We start from the raw sequence: 20,650 nt of genomic DNA on the forward strand, positions 1-20,650 counted from the left end.
GGTAAAGCACCTTAAGACCCTTCCATCTATGAAGAGTATTTGATTCTACCATATCTGGGTCTTGAGAAGAAGATTTTTGAAATTTTAGTCAATTCAACCCTTTTTGGCCCCACCCCTCAGGCCCCTGGGGGCTGGGGACCAAACCGGCCACTTTTTTTGTTGATCTTTGGCCATGGAAGGTTTGTGCAAAATTTCATTGAAATTGGTTCAGGGGTTTTGGAGAAGAAGTTGAAAATGTAAATTGGTTACGGACGCACACCGGACGACGGACGCCGCCGGACAAAAGGCGATCGCAATAGGTCACTTGAGACTTTGTCTCAGGTGACCTAAAAATATATAGTTATTAAAATTGTTCACAAAAATATGTTATACTCACCCCCTAGGTAAAGCTGACCCTTGCCTTCACACACTTCCTGACCATCGTCGCCCAGAACTGTTACTCTAGTATCCTTCAGTGGCTGACCAAAAGGCACATCAACTGTTAGGTTTCTGTAAAATGTTCATTAGGTGAATGTGAAGTTGAACTCCCTGATATGCTCTCAACCTACATCAACTCTAGACAAATCCTGGGTACCATCATCAAAACCCTATTAAACCATGGCAACCAAATGAGACACAAAATCAAACGGGAACTATATATCATCAAAACTTTGATAGACCTTCAAATAAGATAGGATTTACCATCAAAATCTTAAAATATCCTGGAATTTAAAAAGATACAACTGGTTATAGGCAACTAGTTTTTTGGTTGACAGGTTGAAACTGTAGTCTGTATTTAGATCATGAATTACTACAGACTAGTAACTAGTAGTGTTAATGATGTCAGATACAACGTCAAAGGGTCTTTTCTCAACAAGGACTCTGGATTTGCTACGACAGATATATTCTGGAGGCTTCAAATAATTGCCTTGGAAATTGGTGAAGTTAAATCAAAGTACAGAATCCTGCCATTCCCTAGTATAACCAAGGCGTATTACATGTCAGTCTTGAAATTATCAGCAAAATTTGTCAAGCCTAACAAACTCTACTAAGAGGTAACTTTGTTTGATTTGTTATCAAATCATGATCATTTACTTTAAATTGTACAATTTTCACCCCACCAATCATTGTTTGGATTTAAATACAAATTAGCCAAGTGTTGATTTAGTGATAACTTTACAATATATACACTTCATAATTTTTGCTTTCATGCATTCGGAAGTCTCCGTTGCATTATTCTAGGGCAAAAGGATGAAAACAAAACTTGGGTGAAAATTTCCCCTTTTACAGTACAGTTCTTTGTAGAAACATTTCACTGATTGGGATGTTGATTACTGCAATAGAAATTGTTCTTATTTTTGGAGGAAGGACGATTTTTTGAATCAATGAAATAGGAAAGGGTTACATGCATTTGATATTCTCTTTAAAAAAACACCATTTAACTGAACATTTTCCATTAATATCATCACTGCAGGATGAAAATGTTTACTTAATTCTAATAAAACAGTCATTTGTGAATTGAAAAATATCTTGACAAACTGAAATCAGGCATATTTAAAAAGGTGATATAATGGGATATTTGAATAGTCCCTAACCTAAATTTAAATTTCAAAATAAGTTATTTGAAACATACATGTACCTGATGAACACATACTTCCAAAGTCATTTAAACTTGAAAACTAAATGAGCTGCAAAACATAAAAAAAACAAGAAAATGCAGCAATGCTGCTGGACACCAAACTTTTTTTTATGAAAACGACTTACTGACGGTCCATCAAATGCGAGGGAACAGATCCTGCATACTTGAATCTATTTATTTATAATTATATATATTGTTAATGGCATTATTTTGTCGTTCAGAATATTCAGTTCACGCTCAATATCCTTACATTTTGCACTTTTGTCACTTAATAATTGTCCCACAGAACGCAAATGTACAGTTTCAACTGCACGATTAGGCCTAACGTTAAATGTCAACTATGTGTTAATAACGCCAACTTCTGAGAGAGAGAAGCCGGGACATGAAGATGATTTACATAAAAATATCTTTTATACTTTTGGTCAAAACTGCAGCGATTTTTGCAAATATTTCTTTTGACAATGTACCTATTTGACTATTTTGGGTAAAACGGCAGCGTCCTCTAGGTTAAAGCGTCAATCGTAGCCCCCGCCCCTTTGAATAATAGTTGTTACTTCTCGAGGAGAAGACACATTTTGCCACAACGTTGGTTTTTTGGCTGTTATCACATTCGTTTTCACAAATGAAATTAATATATCGTATTGAACAGGAAAACCATGAAATTTTCTATTTCTTACATTTTTTCACGTCATGAGGCGAAAATATTGCTTCATCAGAAAAGCGCGGGAATTTGTAACGTAGTTTTTGACGCCAAATTATAATGACGTCACGCTTGACAACAATACAGAGTGCCATTTTGAATGGGTTTTCATTGCAATTTTGCCGTTTGCTAGTATTATCTGGTAAGACTACCAGACAAAAATGATATTAATTGTGTTGATATGTAAAAACAATAATGTATGCTGCAAAGGCTGACAACACAACCACTTAGTCTGCCGTCACTTCATCTAAACTTGAAACTGAAAAATCTACGCAGAGAATATAACGTACCGCTCAGATTGGACAATACTAAGAGTGACTTTTTTTATTTGTGAATATATCATATTTCGTTTATCTTCACTGCATTAAACATATGTGTTTATCAGATGGAGAATTCATGATATTTCACTAGAAAACTGTACTAAATACCGATACCGTAAGGTTTACCTTCATATTTTTGTAGACCGTATGCGGCCTCAATTTCCCAGAAGGCTTTCACGCATGGGGAAGCACCGGAAGTGGACAAAGTGTTTACAGATCAAACCCCGACGGCGCTTTGCGCCGCTTGGGGGTTTGAAAAAAGTGGTTTCTAAAACATTTAGATGATACCTCTACAGGTTATAATCAGTATAACTGTACCTGAAATCTTTGTCGGTCACTTCATAGCATGTTGACCAGCAAGACACCTCTGTGGTACCATACAGGTTGTAGAACTTTGTAGAATTATCTGGAGCTCTCCACTTTTGGAGTAAGGAAATTGAAGGAAATTTCTCACCTCCAAAAGCAAGAGTTTTGAGTTGAGACATACTTCCAAGTAGAGTGTTTTTGAGAACCTCTGAGCCTATTCTTGATACTAGGGAGGGAGTGGCCTACAACAACAACAGATATACTGTATATCGGTCTCATTATTTGTAAGATAACAATTCATGTCCTGGCTTTAACTTCACAAACATTCCTTTATAACTTAAGTTAAGATTTTTCCTTTTAATACTTAATCAACACTTTCTATGTGGAGAAAAGATAAAGAACAAATTATATATAATCTATATATATCACCCTTATGATATCAATACTTGTGTGATTACCACAGTAAATAAGACTACTGCAGGGTGGAACAATATATGATACTGAATCTGGCATACTTAAAATCCTTCTGATGTATTATTGTATCTTAATGTATGAAAGTAGGTGGGCCCTAAGGTAAAATGTATAAGGAGGTATAATGAGGTGAACCCTAAGATGGTACTGACCTGTAGATAGGTGACCTTGTGACGATGATACAGCATACTCAGTAAAGACCTTGGCATCATCTTCACCACATGTGGGACAATCAACAGACACGCTCCACTACCCAAGGCCAGGAAAAGGTCAACAATACTGGGGTCAAAGGTTAAAGGTGAGCTTAAGAATATGAGGTCATTGTCTTTAATGTTGAAAAATTCTCTGTAATAAAGGATCAAAATAAGGTCTTTCAAATGATGGAATATACCTGAGATACGTGATGTTGGATACACCTGTAATTAAACTCAGAGAGGTGTGATACTGAGCAGAGATATACATGTAACTTGTACCTGATGTGTCCAAAATATTGTGCAGTGTACACCTGTATTTTATACTTGTAAGTACATAAGATGTGTGGTGCTTGGTAGTACATCTACCTTAGATGTACGATATTTGGTAGGATATACCTGTCATGTATACCCTGATGTTTGTATACATAATGTACCTTAGATGTGTGATGTTTGGTAAGATACACCTATAATGTATATATACATAATGTACCTTAAATGTATAATATTTGGAAGGATATACCTGTCATGTATACCCTGATGTTTGTATACATAGTTTACCTTAGATGTGTGATGTTTGGTAAGATACACCTATAATGTATATATACATAATGTACCTTAAATGTATAATATTTGGAAGGATATACCTGTCATGTATACCCTGATGTTTGTATACATAGTTTACCTTAGATGTGTGATGTTTGGTAAGATACACCTATAATGTATATATACATAATGTACCTTAAATGTATAATATTTGGAAGGATATACCTGTCATGTATACCCTGATGTTTGTATACATAGTTTACCTTAGATGTGTGATGTTTGGTAAGATACACCTATAATGTATATATACATAATGTACCTTAAATGTATAATATTTGGAAGGATATACCTGTCATGTATACCCTGATGTTTGTATACATAGTTTACCTTAGATGTGTGATGTTTCGTAAGATACACCTATAATGTATATATACATAATGTACCTTAAATGTATAATATTTGGAAGGATATACCTGTCATGTATACCCTGATGTTTGTATACATAGTTTACCTTAGATGTGTGATGTTTGGTAGGATATACCTGTAATTTATACCCTGATGTTTGTATACATAGTTTACCTTAGATGTGTGATGTTTGGTAGGATATACCTGTAATTTATACCCTGATGTTTGTATACATAGTTTACCTTAGATGTGTGATATTTGGTAGGATACACTGGTGTGGTACCCGTACAATCTTTGGCGTGCCTGTTGTCCCGGAGGTGGTGATGCAGTAGGCTAGACCCCCTGTGTGTTTACGTTGTGTCTGTCCCTCCAGGTAGACCAGCATCACACCCATGCCCTGTATCCCTGTATTATTCACACTGACAGCACTGTACTCCAGCAACACTGACTCAATCTTCTATAACAGCAGACAAACAGAACTATATTTTAACTTTGAATTATTCAAAACTAGATCATGAAGTCATTTTAATAGTTCCTGATCTATCTGAAAAAATTAAGGGAAGTATAGCATGTTCTCTTTTTCATTGGTACATCTATATACATTTAAACTGAACAAATTACAAGAATATAAAGTTACAATATATACATTTATTACACAACACATGACATAACATGATTATATGACAAACAATTAAAAACATATACATTCATATAACACTACATAACTATGTTTGGCGAAAGGGGCAACTCAGTTACTACAAAATAAACTAAATATCCTTCTCCTGGATTTGTCGTCAGAAGAAGGTTAGCATGTAGTGTCCAGTTAAATATCCTCATCTTAAAAATCTAGCGGACCGTCAACAATGCAGTGTTGGAACAGTACTTGGCTAGAGCTACTGATGAGTATGACAGAAGAGGATAATAACTGGACATCATGTATATTGTAATGAACTATACCCCATCACGGTGTAGCTTGCTGAGCTACCAGGTCCGGATGAGGAATAGGTGTCAGTATGGTTATACAGATATATAGATAGATGATCATCCCGTATTACACTATTCCTCATCTCGGTGCAGCTTGATGAGCTACCAGGTCCGAATAAGGAATAGAAGTGTGACGATTGTAAACTTCTAGTACTTCTATTTCCAAAACAAATAACCCAAAGCTCGTTCGTTGCAGCTTGATGAGCTACATGTAATATCCCGAATAAGGTTTAAGATGAAAGATTTTTTTTGAGACAAATTACAGTTAATATCCCTAATCCTCTGCTTCTGTATCTAGAAGGATACACCAGCTATGAGAATTAGGATACTGATGAATTCAATCGATCTCTACATATAATAATTTTGGGGATGAAATGAGAAATTAGAATTTATTTAACAATAATTTTGAATGAAAAGTCCAAAACTCAGTTAAATGATAATAAAGTAACGCCGTTGGTAATGGTACCGACATGTTCTAAGGATGGAAACTAATGCACACCTACGCATCGCACTGGGAGGCGCACCAGAAGGTTGGAAACTAACGCACACCTACGCATCGCATTGGGATGGGCACCAGAAGGGTGGAAACTAACGCACACCCACGCATTGCACTGGGATGGGCACCAGAAGGGTGGAAACTAAGGCACACCCAGGCATCGCACTGGGATGGGCACCAGAAGGGTGGAAACTAACACACACCCACGCATCGCACTGGGAGGGGCACCAGAAGGATGGAAACTAACACACACCCACACATCGCACTGGGATTGGCACCAGATGAAAGAAAGAAAGAGGGGAAGGTCAAAAGAGACATGGAGGAGAAGCATTGAAAGAGAATTCAAAAACCTGGGTTTCAGGTCATGGACAGAGGCAGCAAGTACAGCCCAGGACAGAAACACATGGAGAGGACTTGTTCAAGGCCCTATTCTTCACTTTGAGAGACAGAAACACATGGAGAGGACTTGTTCAAGGCCATATTCTCCACTTGGAGAGACAGAAACACATGGAGAGGACTTGTTCAAATAATCAAGGCCCTATTCTTCACTTGGAGGGACAGAAACAATTGGAGAGGACTTGTTCAAGGCCCTATTCTCCAGTCCACTCAGAGAGACAGAAACACATGGAGAGGACTTGTTCATGGCCCTATTCTCACCTCGGAGAGACAGAAACAATTGGAGAGGACTTGTCCATGGCCCTGTTCTCCACTTGGAGAGACAGAAACAATTGGCGGGGACTTGTTCAAGGCCCTATTCTCCATTGAGAGAGATAGAAACACATGGAGGGGACTTGTTCAAGTAATCAAGGCCCTATTCTTCACTTGGAGAGACAGAAACACACGGAGAGGCCTTGTTCAAATAATCAAGGCCCTATTCTTTACTTGGAGGGACAGAAACAATTGGAGAGGACTTGTTCATGGCCCTATTCTCACCTCGGAGAGACAGAAACACACGGAGAGGACTTGTTCATGGCCCTATTCTCACCTCGGAGAGACAGAAACAATTGGAGAGGACTTGTCCATGGCCCTGTTCTCCACTTGGAGAGACAGAAACACATGGAGAGGACTTGTTCAAGGCCCTATTCTTCACTTTGAGAGACAGAAACACATGGAGAGGACTTGTTCATGGCCCTATTCTCCACTTGGAGAGACAGAAACAATTGGAGAGGACTTGTCCATGGCCCTGTTCTCCACTTGGAGAGACAGAAACAATTGGAGGGGACTTGTTCAAGGCCCTATTCTCCATTCAGAGAGATAGAAACACATGGAGGGGACTTGTTCAAGTAATCAAGGCCCTATTCTTCACTTGGAGAGACAGAAACACACGGAGAGGACTTGTTCATGGCCCTATTCTCACCTCGGAGAGACAGAAACACACGGAGAGGACTTGTTCATGGCCCTGTTCTCACCTCGGAGAGACAGAAACACAAGGAGAGGACTTGTTCATGGCCCTATTCTTACCTCGGAGAGACAGAAACACATGGAGAGGACTTGTTCAAGGCCCTATTCTCCAGTCCATTCAGAGAGACAGAAACACATGGAGAGGACTTGTTCATGGCCCTATTCTCACCTCGGAGAGACAGAAACACATGGAGAAGACTTGTTCATGGCCCTGTTCTCCACTTGGAGAGACAGAAACAATTGGAGAGGACTTGTTCATGGCCCTGTTCTCACCTCGGAGAGACAGAAACAATTGGAGAGGACTTGTTCATGGCCCTATTCTCCGGAGAGACGGAAACACACGGAGAGGACTTGTTCAAGGCCCTATTCTCCACTCAAAGAGAAGGAATTATGTCAATTCAGTAATTTAAGACATTGAAAACACTTCAAATAGTTTCAGTATTCGATATACAGGTATTGATTAGCCATGTCCTGGTACATGTACATCAGACACAAAGTTACCCAATCAACATATTGTCTACATCATTGTAAATAGGTCAACTAGTTCTAATCTTCATCTATTCGTGCAGAGTTTTTAATTATATTCAAAGTATATCATTATCAAAATGTCCAATTAGTATAGAACTAATTTGGTTAAAATCACCTAAATCTAGCAAATCATATTTCTCAGAAGTTCTCATTCAGTGATATATTTTATTCAAATGACATTGTACATAACAAATTTATGATACTTGGGTTAGTATAATATATAGAATCACATTTTAATGTTTTCTTAGCCACGCAAAAATGATATCTAGAGGACAGTAACACTAGCAATCTAATTGAAATAACAGAAATGTAAGTACCATGAGGTAAACCTTACACTCCTGTTAATTACTGTTTCTGTACCTGTAAGTTTTCTGAGTCTACCAAAACTACTCGGATGCCCATCTCCCTCACAACATGGCTGACAAACTTCACACAGTTTGGCTCGAAGTTGTAAAAGGCTGCTCCACTCCCAATTACACTGTCAATTGTATGTCAACAAATTAGATCAATCAAACCTATGTATGCTTTTATTTTCCATTCTAATATGTATACAAATAACTTACTTTTGTTTATTACAAGCATTGTAACTTTTAAGGATTGAGAGAAAGTCTAAAAATAAACAACGGAACTAGGGCATTTTTTAAAGTTGTCAAAGAATGTTGATATGAACACTATTGCCATTTTTTGTCAAAAACAAACAGGTAATAATCAATTTAACATAAACAAGTGTCTATTTGCCATTCAAATGAAATTCTAAAGAGTATTTATTTCTGGTTGTGCTGGGGGTTGGTTACAATAAAGGGTGTACAGTACAGTTTACTTACTGTTGTTGCATATGATTAAGCAATCAATGCTGCTTATTCTAGAACTTCTATAATTACTATTGACTACATTCAAAATCTAAAAAACTTACCCTAGGAGAACAGCAGGAAGGTTGTGGGAAGGTGGGATACAAATTCCAACGATTTCCTCTTTCACCTCCATCCTCTTCAGAACAGCAGTAACCTAATATAACACAGAGTAATATATATAGGGATATTTCAACTCTGTAAAACAGGTCAAGTATAATTTATAATGAGTGCTTGTTTTTACTTTTAATACGATAAGCATCAAATATGATATTTCTCATTGTTTTTAGTTTTAATACAATACGAATCAAATATGATTGTTCTTATTCTATAATTTGATGCATAAACTGAAAATTTGAATAAGAAATTTGTATGACTGGTAAAAAATATATGAATGAGGAAATGAATGAGGAAAATGTTATATTAATATAACATTCAGAAAACAATAATCTATTTGCATAGCCACATATTTCTCATTTAGCATTCTGGTAAGATTGATGACAAAAGACATTGTTTTCAAGCTTGTTTCTATACCTGTTCAGTTGACTTCTGAAGCTGTGAGTAGGTGGAAACATTAATGGCCTCTCCATCATCAAACTCAACAGCGGGAGCATCCTTACATCGTGCAAAATGAGGTGTAACAATATCAAGTAATGTCACAGCTACCTGGTCCTGCATGGCTGGTTCTCACAATGTCACAGCTACCTGGTCCTGCATGCCTGGTTCTCACAATGCCACAGCTACCTGGTCCTGCATGGCTGGTTCTCCCAATGCCACAGCTACATGGTCCTGCATGCCTGGTTCTCACAATGCCACAGCTACCTGGTCCTGCATGGCTGGTTCTCACACACAAAGCTCAGTACATGTTCAATTTCCTTAGGAATGTTGCAATCCTCTGGATCTGAAAAAACCCAAAATATAACGATCAATAAGACCCACATCTGAAGTCTTTAAAGCTTTCCCAATCACTTAGCCTGATCAACAAGGTAATTAATAGCTAGGATTAATTAATGAACACCAATATTCTCTCCCCTAGATTATTATCGATATATATTCAAGGGATACCTTAAGTTGCCAGTTGTTACTCAGACTGTGGGAATTCTCCTTTAGATCAATCTGTGGAGAAATAGAGATTCCGGGTGACACTATTACCACATTAGCTCTAATAATAGCCCATGCTCTATATAATTGCCACCTCTCCAATATGAGGGCCAAATACCCTAAAAAGTGAATATTTTCCACAATTTGGAATTTTGAAGACATGTCCAATAATTGCACATCCCCTTAAGCTTGTGGCATAGGTTCAACTTAACCCTGAAATGTCCTTCTTGATCATAATTTATTTTCAATTACGGGTATTACATTTCACAGACTGAAACATACTAAGACATTATTAAAACATAGCAGATAGCACATCACTGCTGTTCATTTCGTTAGTTTTGATGGTAAGTGTATCAATCCATAAAATGTAATAACCTCTATTGACAGCTATATAATGGTGAGAGATAGGAAGCCACTATATTCTTTCTGAAATTGAATTTAAATGTGTAAAAGTCCAACACCACACATAAGGTTAGACAGGCATGGATCATATGCTTATTATAAGTTTCTCTTCAGATACAATGTATCATCAGTGTATAAAGAAAATGGACATCATCACAACATACTCAAGCGTCACCAATAAGTGGGTATTTAAGTTTATATGGCCAACTAGTTTCGCTTCTTAAGTTGGGGCTTCATCAGGACAATAATTTTACAATGGTTTAGACACCTAATGTACTTCTTTAGGGGTTCAGATTTATATTGTGATGTAATGGACAATGAGCTCAAGTCAAGGGCAGATAAACAATGGTGACCAATAGAACATTACGACGTCACAGATATCATGACATCATCAAGATTAGTGGTGTTGTTATGGACATAGGAGGAAAGGTGCATTTCTATGTTACAAGGAAATTACTGTTCACATTGATGTAAATAAAGAAAACATAGTGAATACATATAATAAGAATTAAAATAGGTTAGTAGCATTAAGTTATAGAATTGGTGGTCCAATGAGGCAAATTAAATGTTTCTTTAACTCCTGATAATCTGTTATATGCACTGTGGCCAAAAGTGGGGAGTGTTTCCCTCATTTGTATGGCTATATGGCTATATATACTGAACAAAAAAAGAAACGCACAAAGTTCCCCCCCTGCAGTACACCTTAGCTGTAAGGAAATAATGGAATATTTGGTCAGGTATTACATCAAGAACGATTTCCCTTCTCAACAATCTACCCTAAAATCAGCCAAGCGTGACGATGTCATTGTGTGACTTTGTGAGCTTCTTTAGTTCAAATCACACGGCGTGATCAAGCCAAGCCGGAGTTTTTCAAACAAATAATCTCAACGGATACTCATCCACATTAATTTTCCACGTTGGCATTTTGATTTCGCCATTGACCGAGATGCCATGCTTAACGCAAATTCAGAGGGGTAGAGCAATTGCGATGTTGATGGATGGTCATAGCCAAACTGCTGTTGCACGGCAATTTGGTGTTGGCCCGGGTACAATTAACCGTCTCTGTACACGTTTCCATGCTATTGGGTTAGTTTCCGATCGTCCCAGGAGCGGTCATCCGCGTGTAACGACCCAGGACAAGACAGGGCGATTTGATTGTCACACTTGCGCAACAGATTCAAGACTGCTGTAGAGACTGTCGCATACCTTAGGTACTCATGGCAGACCCATTAGTCCCCAAGTCAAGTGCGTCTTGACTGGATGCGCAGACATGGCCCAAATAGGTTTGGGATGCGTCGATGGAGGCGTGCGATGTTCACCGACGAGTCTAGATTCTGTCTGTATAGCTCAGACGGAAGAAAAAGGGTATATCGCAGACGCGGTGAGCGTTTCGCAGACGCATGCGTGGTTGAACGTGATAGATTCGGTGGGGCTTCTGAAATGGTTTGGGGAGGCATCTCCCATGGAGTAAAATCCCCCTTAGTGGTCCTGGATCAAAACCTCAATGCCGTTCGATACAGAGACCAGATCCTCCAACCACATGTCCTTCCACTTCTCAGACATCATAACCTAATTTTCCAGCAAGACAATGCTTGACCGCATGTTGCCAGAGTCTGTCGTGATTTTCTCACGGCAAACAACGTTCAGCCTCTGGCATGGCCCCCATATAGCCCCGACATGTCTCCCATTGAGCATCTGGGGGATGGGCTGGACAGGCATATTAGGAAACGTCAAAACCCCCCAACTAACCGTGCCCAGTTGATCGCAGCATTAACACAAGAATGGAACATGATTCCCTTAAGGCGAATAAATGTTCTCATGAATTCAATGCATAGGAGAATCCGTGCAGGGATTCGTGCAAAAGGTGCCCACACCAGGTACTGAAGTGTCATTTTTTTTTTCGCGGGTATCCCACTTTGAATAACTACTGATGACACGAGTGACGTCACACAGACTTTTCTTCTACAGTATTGTAAAGAGAAGTCTTGTCCCTTCATATTGATATAAAATTTTGTACAATTTTCCCAAAATATCATAGGCTATTGATTGCATAATTTAATTGTGCGTTTCTTTTTTTGTTCAGTATATTATATCATCAATGTAAACTTGTCTCTTGGTTCTCTGTACAGTAATCTATCAACAACAGATGTGATATCTTTTGTTGATATGAAAATGATCTCTAAATGGAGGTTTATATGTTTCCATTTCTGGAGTGATATTCCGATGATGGTGATTGTTCTTAAAATCAGTGCTCGATAGTTCCATATTCTAAATATAGGTTTGAATAGGTTCCATCATTCAAATTACTGTTCCTTTGCAAAGGTTACAACAATATAAATCTTTTAAACTTAATGAAGCTGGGATAAATGGTAGTCTTTGGATTGTGTAAATAGTAGTGTTTGTGTATTTCCTTCAGCTCTAAATATCAAAGATATTTGGTCAATGCTTTAACAACAAATTGGGTAAATAATTCTTGTCGTGTCACCAAAGGATGAGAACCCAGCCCAGCTCCGCTACACCAACAGTCACCCTTGATTAGGACAAATGGAAAACTGTATACAGTGGGCAAGGAAGATATTTTTGTATGTTCCATCTTTTCATGGCCTCACACATGTTTATTCTTAGTGGGCAAAGGCTAGGAAAAGGGAAGAATGAGTGCAGTAGACCATTTTGACTAGAGCGTTCGGCTAAAAGTTTGGAGGTTTCGGGTCCGAATCTCAGTAAAAAATGTCCCTTTCCTGTTATTGTCAATTGCGAATATAGATGTTTTTCATATTAAACCTTTTGCATCCAACCCAATAAAATTCCTATTTCCATTCAAAACTAGCCAGACTTAGTATGAAAACTGAAATGAACCTTGTTCCGACGTTCAACATTTTCTGTTTAGACAGGAAGTAAAATTTGGAAACTAATATAATACACGGATCGCATCGAGGACCACTATGTTCCGGAAATTATTTTAATTGGTTTGTTTATCCCTCACTCCTGGAGTTATCCAGAATGCCCATTTATGTATCGCAAAATAAAAAATATTAACTGACTCATATATGAGTGTATTTTAGTCTCACTTTAAGTTTTACATAATCATTTATCTCCGATAGGTAGCGCTCTCGCCGGCTCTCTCACTTTGCTTGTTCTTCAAATAAAAGAGTTCCAAAACAAAAACCGCCAAGCTGAATGCGGCTCGTCGCACTAATCACGACGACAGAGTATACCTAAACAGGTGATGAATGAATTACTTTTAATATTTTCCATCGGCATTTCGATACATAAGTAACTTAGGAGACAGTAATCGCATAATCCTTAGAGATACGTCTGTTACTGAAATAATAAAAAGAAGGTTTGTGTTAAAACAGTCAGTGTTATGGGATGGGGCACATTTGAGCGGTTTGAGTACTCGGTCGTTTTGAATCCGTTGTTTCGGTATGAAAAATGATGAAGAATTTGAAAATATGATATCAACAATGCCTAGAACAAATATTGTAAACAAAGCAGAAAGTTGCGAATTTCGTCAAAGTGCCCGAAAATAATATGAAATAATTTGAAGAACCGAAACGTCTTCAGGTCAAGGAATTCTGTCAATAAGTAATATTAATCCGTTTATAATTCTATCAACATAACCCCTTTACTATTGTCATCATATTTTAAAGGTTATTTATTAACATTGTCACTCACAATTATGATAATTTATTTCTCATCTCAGCTTGAGTAAATATGCAGAAATATTATGTTACCCGTCAACCTATACTATTGTTACAGGAAAGAGAATAGTGTGCTTCCAAGTTGGGGAATCAAACCCACAATTCCTAGGTTCCTAGTCGGACGCTCTACCACTGAGCTAAAAGAGAAATTCGGGATCCCTCTAGCTCGAAGCTAGGAGACCATAATTCTATGTACAATTAAAATCTGCCACACTATAAATGTTCTTGTGCTACAATTGCAATCTCTTACATCAACATGAAATCTGAACAATGCAATTCCAATACAAATATGTTAATAATAATAATAATCTTTATTTAACGTCGTGTACAATTGTCAACAACAAACATAAGCTCTGTAGAACTTTTATTACGACGCTGCTAAGGGAACAAATTAAAATGGTGTTTTCGTGGTGGAGGAAAACCCACGGAGGGAAAACCACCGTGCCATAGGAGGGATAACAACTAACCCTATTAGACATCACTCTTATTTCCACCACCGCTGGGGATCGAACCAAAATTCTTGGGAGAGCAAGTGGTCTGAAGCTCACGTTTGATAGCACACAGTAGTACAATGACTGTGCGCGTTAGCGATCACGGCTACCGAGGCAGCCACCTTGTTAGTACAAAAAAGTCTGGCAAATATAAGGTTGAGCTTCAGACATGGATATAATGACCAAAATTATACAAAACACAATGGATTATTAATGTGCAACAAGTGATCAGAAATAGTTTAAATTTGATACAGTGCAGAGTTCCATACATATTACGTATTATATATATTTTTGGTACGAAACTACCCAGACAAGTATCCAAACTACCCAGACGAGTATGCAAGTATTCCTTGGTACAAATTGCATGCCGTGATGCGCTACTAAAATAAATTGGTACAAAAAAATCTGTGACATGAACAAGTCTTAAATATCTCGGTAATGAGTACCAAAATGACTTAACTCCCAGAGGGGAATGTCATGGAGGCAAAAAGGTCTGGTGAAAATACTGTTGATAGGAACTGGGGTACTTTCAATCAAGTACATTCATATGTAGGTGTAGGTTTGGTAAGGAGATATCTGAACCAGAGTTGGTAATAGTATTGTTTTTTTGGGGTGAAGTCTTACAAAAAGGATGAAGGAATGTTGCAGAAATGAACTGGCCATGGGTCACTCACAGGTGACCAGTTAGCTCAATTAGCTATATATAGTTAGATAATCCATCTAGAGTTAGGAGGTCCTGGATTTGAATCTCACCTTAAACTTTCCTCTCTTGTTGCTGAATAAATAAAGTGTAATAATTACTATAATGACAATACAGTGGATGTTTAAAAAATCTGCATGGCTATGCTGATTGCAATTGTACACCTATATAGTGGATTGTTGATTGCTTACAAATATATTACACTGATCTAATTATACTTAGTGAGTTAATTGTTTCATTTTTGAGTCACAGTTTTATCTGGTTGTCCAAGAACTAATGAGTAGCAGTGTTAAACTCAGGGGGAAAGCAAATAATGCCCATACCTTCCCCCAGCTTCGTGAGCCAAGGGTGTTCAATACGATACTCTCCTATATAGCTAGGAGAGTATCGTATTGAGCACCCTTGGCTCGCGAAGTTGACCTTCCCCTTGGTAGCTCTGAAAATTAAATAAATCTTGTATAGTTATATAGCAGCAAGATTCCCTCACCCCCATGGCCATCTTATCCTCGGGAAAATACTTCTCTTCTGTACCTGGTCGTAGTTACTCTAATAAGTCAGCTAAAACAGGTCAATTATCTTCTGTATTGAATGTTAACCAAGATCCAGACCCTGATACACATGACTGATTGTACTTCTACAGCTTACTATTAAAACATTACTGTATAGACAATAAGGAAAATTTGTGAAAAAGATATTGCCAGCAATTATGTATGTTGACAAATATGTCTGAAAATAATACTATAAATTATCATTAGTCTGATATCAAGAAGTACAAATAGTGTATATAATAGTTATTTCCACAATTTACTCCAATATCTAAATGGTTAACATTCAGAATAAGTCTTTGTGATTGATGTAATGCATGGGATCCAGAAAGTAGCTACATGTAATGGGTAACCCGAATTCAAGGGGAATAACTCATGTACCTGGTAATGCTTTTCCTCAAGGTTCTTCCCTAAATTATGTACTATGTAAAAATGGACAGATTTCTTGCTTTTATTTCAGTCCCAGAACATGTGTAAGCAATGAGTTCCAAGTTAACGGCAAACCCTGATTTGGATGTGTTTAAAGAGGAGAGGGAAGGAAAGCTACGAGAAGTTGGTGGTCATGCAGTCTGGTCATTGTCTTCATGTAAACCAGGTATACTCTTAAAGATAGTCACTATCAATGGGTATCAACTTCTAGAAACTAAAATTTAATGTTAAATATTTTGTATTAAATCAAACCTGATTAAACACATTTGTTGGTGTTGGTATATCCTCATAACATGTGTTGTGTTGATATATTTGCCAACCTATTAAAATTTCCATGCAAGATATTCTGTGAACTCAAAATTAAAACATCAATAAAATACTGTATGTGTGAATGGGAAAGTTGACACTTTAAAATGACTTCTTTTAAGTTGTTCTATTAGATTCTTGAATGAAGAAATACTTCAGCAAATTTTTGTTTTTTTGAAATTGTTCAATATAAGGGTCCAATATTGGGAGTCTCCCTTCAACATAGGGAGAGTAAGCCAGTATGGTACTGGTATACTTGTTGGAATTACCTTGTAAATAACTTAAAGTTCACATTCGGAGACATTTACAAAATAGAAATGTTTAGGAATAATACCTTCAAACTGAGTTTGTTTTACCACCAAATATTTCTCTTTGTTATTGTGTGAAGTAGTTTGTGACTCAGAAGAGTTGATTATAAATACTCAGTTATACAACAATACACTATATTACAATGTTATACAACAATACGCTATATTACAATGTTACACCAATACGCTATATTACAATGTTATACAACTATACACTATTACAATGTTATACAACAATACGCTATATTACAATGTTATACAACAATATGCTATATTACAATGTTATACAACTATACACTATATAACAATGTTATACAACAATACACTATATTACAATGTTATACAACAATACGATATATTACAATGTTATACAACTATACACTATTACAATGTTATACAGCAATACGCTATATTACAATGTTACACCAATACGCTATATTACAATGTTATACACCAATACGCTATATAACAATGTTATACAACAATACGCTACATTACAATGTTATACAACAATACGCTATTTTACAATGTTATACAACAATACGCCATATTACAATGTTATACAACAATTCGCTATATAACAATGTTATACAACAATACGCCATATTACAATGTTATACAACAATATGCTATACTACAATGTTATACAACTATACACTATTACAATGTTATACAACAATACGCTACATTACAATGTTATACAACAATACGCTTTATTACAATGTTATACAACAATATGCTATACTACAATGTTATACAACTATACACTGTATAACAATGTTATACAACAATACGCTACATTACAATGTTATACAACAATACGCTATTTTACAATGTTATACAACAATACGATATATTACAATGTTATACAACAATTCGCTATATAACAATGTTATACAACAATACGCTATATTACAATGTTATACAACAATACCCTATATTACAATGTTAAACAACAATACGCTATATTACAATGTCCTGTTACAGGTTTTGGCGTAGACCAGTTGAGAGACGATTCCTCGGACACATACTGGCAGTCTGATGGTCCTCAACCACACCTCGTCAACATTCAGTTCCGCCGCAAAACCACCATCCACGACATCTGTATCTACACAGATTACAAGGCAGACGAGAGCTACACGCCCAACAGGTATGGTTTGTCACCAATAACATCAGTTTACATCACATATTATAAAAACATATATAAAAATCAGGTTAAAACTGAGCCTTTATATATGTTGACTGTAGATGGAGGTTGATGCTTCAAGATCGAGGTTACATTGTAAGCTGCCTTATGTCATTTAAAACAAAAAGATGGTATGTAAAGAATGGTTTATGAAAATGCTACATTTATTTACTGTTTTGTTTGGAGGATAAAGAACAATATGTTGTCATGATCACTGCTGCATCATTTCCTTTTAGCCAGCCATCACCTGATGGAGTGCTGTTTCTATTGCTTGCCGTCTCTGGCACATCATCAGTTTTTCTGTAAATAATTACTGTCAGCATTTACATAAAAGTATTTTTAAAAACCATGATAAAACTAGGGGCATAGGGGTGGGGCTTTGTTTGAAGTTTGCTTGCTATATCTCAAGTACTGGATGGATCTTTCTGAAATTTCATATGTACTTACAGCACCTACCATGGAGTGCTATATCTTTACTTCATACCAATTATTTTAAACATATTTAGGTGAGCGATACAGGCCCTTTGGGCCACTTGTATATACATTGTGTCAAGTTTGCTATTTCTTGGGATCTACTGAAGAGATCATGACCAAAAATGGTATACATTATCCCCAGTCATTGTTTGTTCCTGCTGCCAAAGTATCATATTCTGTGGCCTCTTTGATTTTGTATCAGTATTGTACACAGCCACGTTTGTTTCCACAATTTCCCAGGAAGTACTAAATGGATAATGATGAAATTTGTATTTATGACCCATTGCTCCAATTTTAGAAGGCCAGATAATCTAGTATAGATCAAGCCCGTCAAACACCTTCATTTACATTTTCTCCTTGGTACCCCAGTACATGTTCTTGTCCAGGAAAAAACCCAAAGAAATCAAGACCAAACTTACAGCGACTGTTTATTATCCTTAGTCGGTTGACCTCCAGATTCCCTAGTGATTTGAATTTTAATAAGTACATATGAATAGAAATGCTCATACCATTATTTTGAATGAGATAAATATCACTATTGTCCATAACATTAATACTGTTGTAATTTCTGTCATTTTCAGGATATCCATCCGTGCTGGAAGCCATTTCAATGACTTGTTAGAAATTGAACAAATTGAGCTAAGTGAACCGGTGGGCTGGGTGTCCATCCCTATGAAACAAGTGAACAATAAGCCAATAAGGACGTTTATGGTACAGATAGCTGTGTTATCCAACCATCAAAACGGCAGAGACACACATCTACGCAGGATCAAAATACGCTCGCCTGTCCACGACTTATCCATGGCTAAAATGCCTAAGTTTACCAGTGTAGAACTGTTACAATATGCTTATATTAAATAGTTTAAATTAATCCCAAATGGAGTTGTCAAGCGTTTCATTCACATGTAGAAATCAAGAGCGAAAAATAAGTATGGTACGAGTGAAAAAAACAATATCATTTCACTTTTAAAGAACAAAGACTGAATTCATACCAAGGATTCCTTGATATCTTTATCCTTTAAATTGTATCAATTCAATGATTCTACATATTCAAATTGGTCTCCCATCCTGAAGGGGGCCGCGGTGGCCAAGTGGTTAAGGCGTCTAACATTCTGCTACCACTAGCCCTCCACCATTGGGTCGCGAGTTCGAGGCCTTCGTTGGGCAGTTGTCAGGTACTTGGCATATATAGGTCAGTGGTTTTTGTTTGGGAACTCCAGCTTTCCTCCACCAACAAAACCTGGCACGTCCTCAAATGACCATAGCTGTTAATAGGACGTAAAACACAAACAAACCAAACCAAAACTCCCACACTGAGTTGCTTGTCAAACATGAATTGAAGCCCAATCTTTAAAAATAAAAATCTTTATTATGCTTTTCCATACAGAGTACATGTAGTGTAAAACTTACCAACATCTGTATATAACCATAAAACCTTCCATATATTAATCTTTAGTGTTCATAACATCTATTCAGTTAGAGCGTTACATTTCATGTTTTGTATATAGATATATTGTTACTATTATATATACTATATCTACTGGAATGAGTCCATACCTACATGTATAGCTAAATATGGCACAAATTATTTTTTGTACTTTTTAGGCTAAAGCTTTAAGTAGCATATAAAAATCAATGTTTCCAGCTACATGTATTACATAATCAATCGTCCCAGGTACATAGACAAAAATCACCTTGGTTAAATAAATAGTAGTAATAGTACCAACACCAGTTTTAAGTTACCTATATGAATAGCAACATTCCTTTTGAACTAGCCTTGTACAGAGCTTCCTTAATCCCATTGCAACTATATAATACAGCAATATAAATGTGTTTATATTGACTCCAATTCACTTCCAATATACCCGGTACATTATCTGTAACACAGCTTGTCATCTGAGCATGTTTGATTCAAAAGATGAGCAGTCCTGTCATGTAAATATAAACCAGAAAAACTATTCAAGCCAAAGGGAAACAACTGCTTTTACCCTGACCACAGCAATGTTGGAGAAGAATAGTTGTAATGGACAAAATTAACACTAACATTAATTCATGGTAAATGTGTAGAGGCAAAAGTTGTCATGTTGCATATATTAATAATATCTATAGTATGATTTTATCTTTTTTTTTTATCTTCATGTTATAAAGTATCTCAAAATTCTTAATTCTTATTCAGAAATGTTAAACAAAAAA

General features: G+C 36.7%; 2 protein-coding genes across 8 annotated transcripts in view; one reads left to right on the forward strand and one right to left on the reverse strand.

Annotated features, from left to right (window-relative positions):
* The window catches only part of LOC110440441 (acyl-CoA synthetase family member 4-like), a 20,407-nt gene extending 6,964 nt beyond the window's left edge, over positions 1-13,443 (reverse strand). Inside the window, exons 1-9 of one of the 7 annotated variants that reach the window (XM_021483521.1) lie at positions 13,386-13,443; positions 9,643-9,715; positions 9,349-9,525; positions 8,880-8,971; positions 8,327-8,444; positions 4,800-5,014; positions 3,568-3,760; positions 2,957-3,186; positions 377-489 (exon numbers count right to left, since the gene is read on the reverse strand). In XM_021483521.1, the coding sequence (XP_021339196.1) occupies positions 377-489; positions 2,957-3,186; positions 3,568-3,760; positions 4,800-5,014; positions 8,327-8,444; positions 8,880-8,971; positions 9,349-9,492 (1,105 nt within the window). In that variant the 5' untranslated portion in view covers positions 9,493-9,525; positions 9,643-9,715; positions 13,386-13,443. The other 6 variants (XM_021483519.1, XM_021483522.1, XM_021483518.1 and 3 more) reach the window with 6 other exon arrangements.
* Positions 13,444-13,453: 10 nt separating this feature from the next.
* Positions 13,454-19,335, forward strand: LOC110440446 (anaphase-promoting complex subunit 10-like). Its single transcript, XM_021483540.1, has 4 exons — positions 13,454-13,540; positions 16,215-16,349; positions 17,785-17,947; positions 19,039-19,335. The coding sequence occupies exons 2-4, from the start codon at positions 16,235-16,237 to the stop codon at positions 19,316-19,318; spliced, it is 558 nt and encodes a 185-aa protein (XP_021339215.1). The 5' UTR covers positions 13,454-13,540; positions 16,215-16,234; the 3' UTR covers positions 19,319-19,335.
* Positions 19,336-20,650: the final 1,315 nt, after the last annotated feature.

The sequence above is a fragment of the Mizuhopecten yessoensis genome, unplaced genomic scaffold (genome assembly GCF_002113885.1).
Source record: "Mizuhopecten yessoensis strain PY_sf001 unplaced genomic scaffold, ASM211388v2 scaffold11181, whole genome shotgun sequence".
In the NCBI taxonomy this organism is placed as follows: domain Eukaryota; kingdom Metazoa; phylum Mollusca; class Bivalvia; order Pectinida; family Pectinidae; genus Mizuhopecten; species Mizuhopecten yessoensis.

Excerpts from the sequence above, each read along its gene's own strand:
- LOC110440446 (XM_021483540.1), top strand. The coding sequence starts at position 16,235 with ATGAGTTCCAAGTTAACGGCAAACCCTGATTTGGATGTGTTTAAAGAG. Across the intron at positions 16,350-17,784 it reads ATTGTCTTCATGTAAACCAG|GTTTTGGCGTAGACCAGTTG; the intron begins GTATACTCTTAA and ends GTCCTGTTACAG. Across the intron at positions 17,948-19,038 it reads GAGAGCTACACGCCCAACAG|GATATCCATCCGTGCTGGAA; the intron begins GTATGGTTTGTC and ends TGTCATTTTCAG.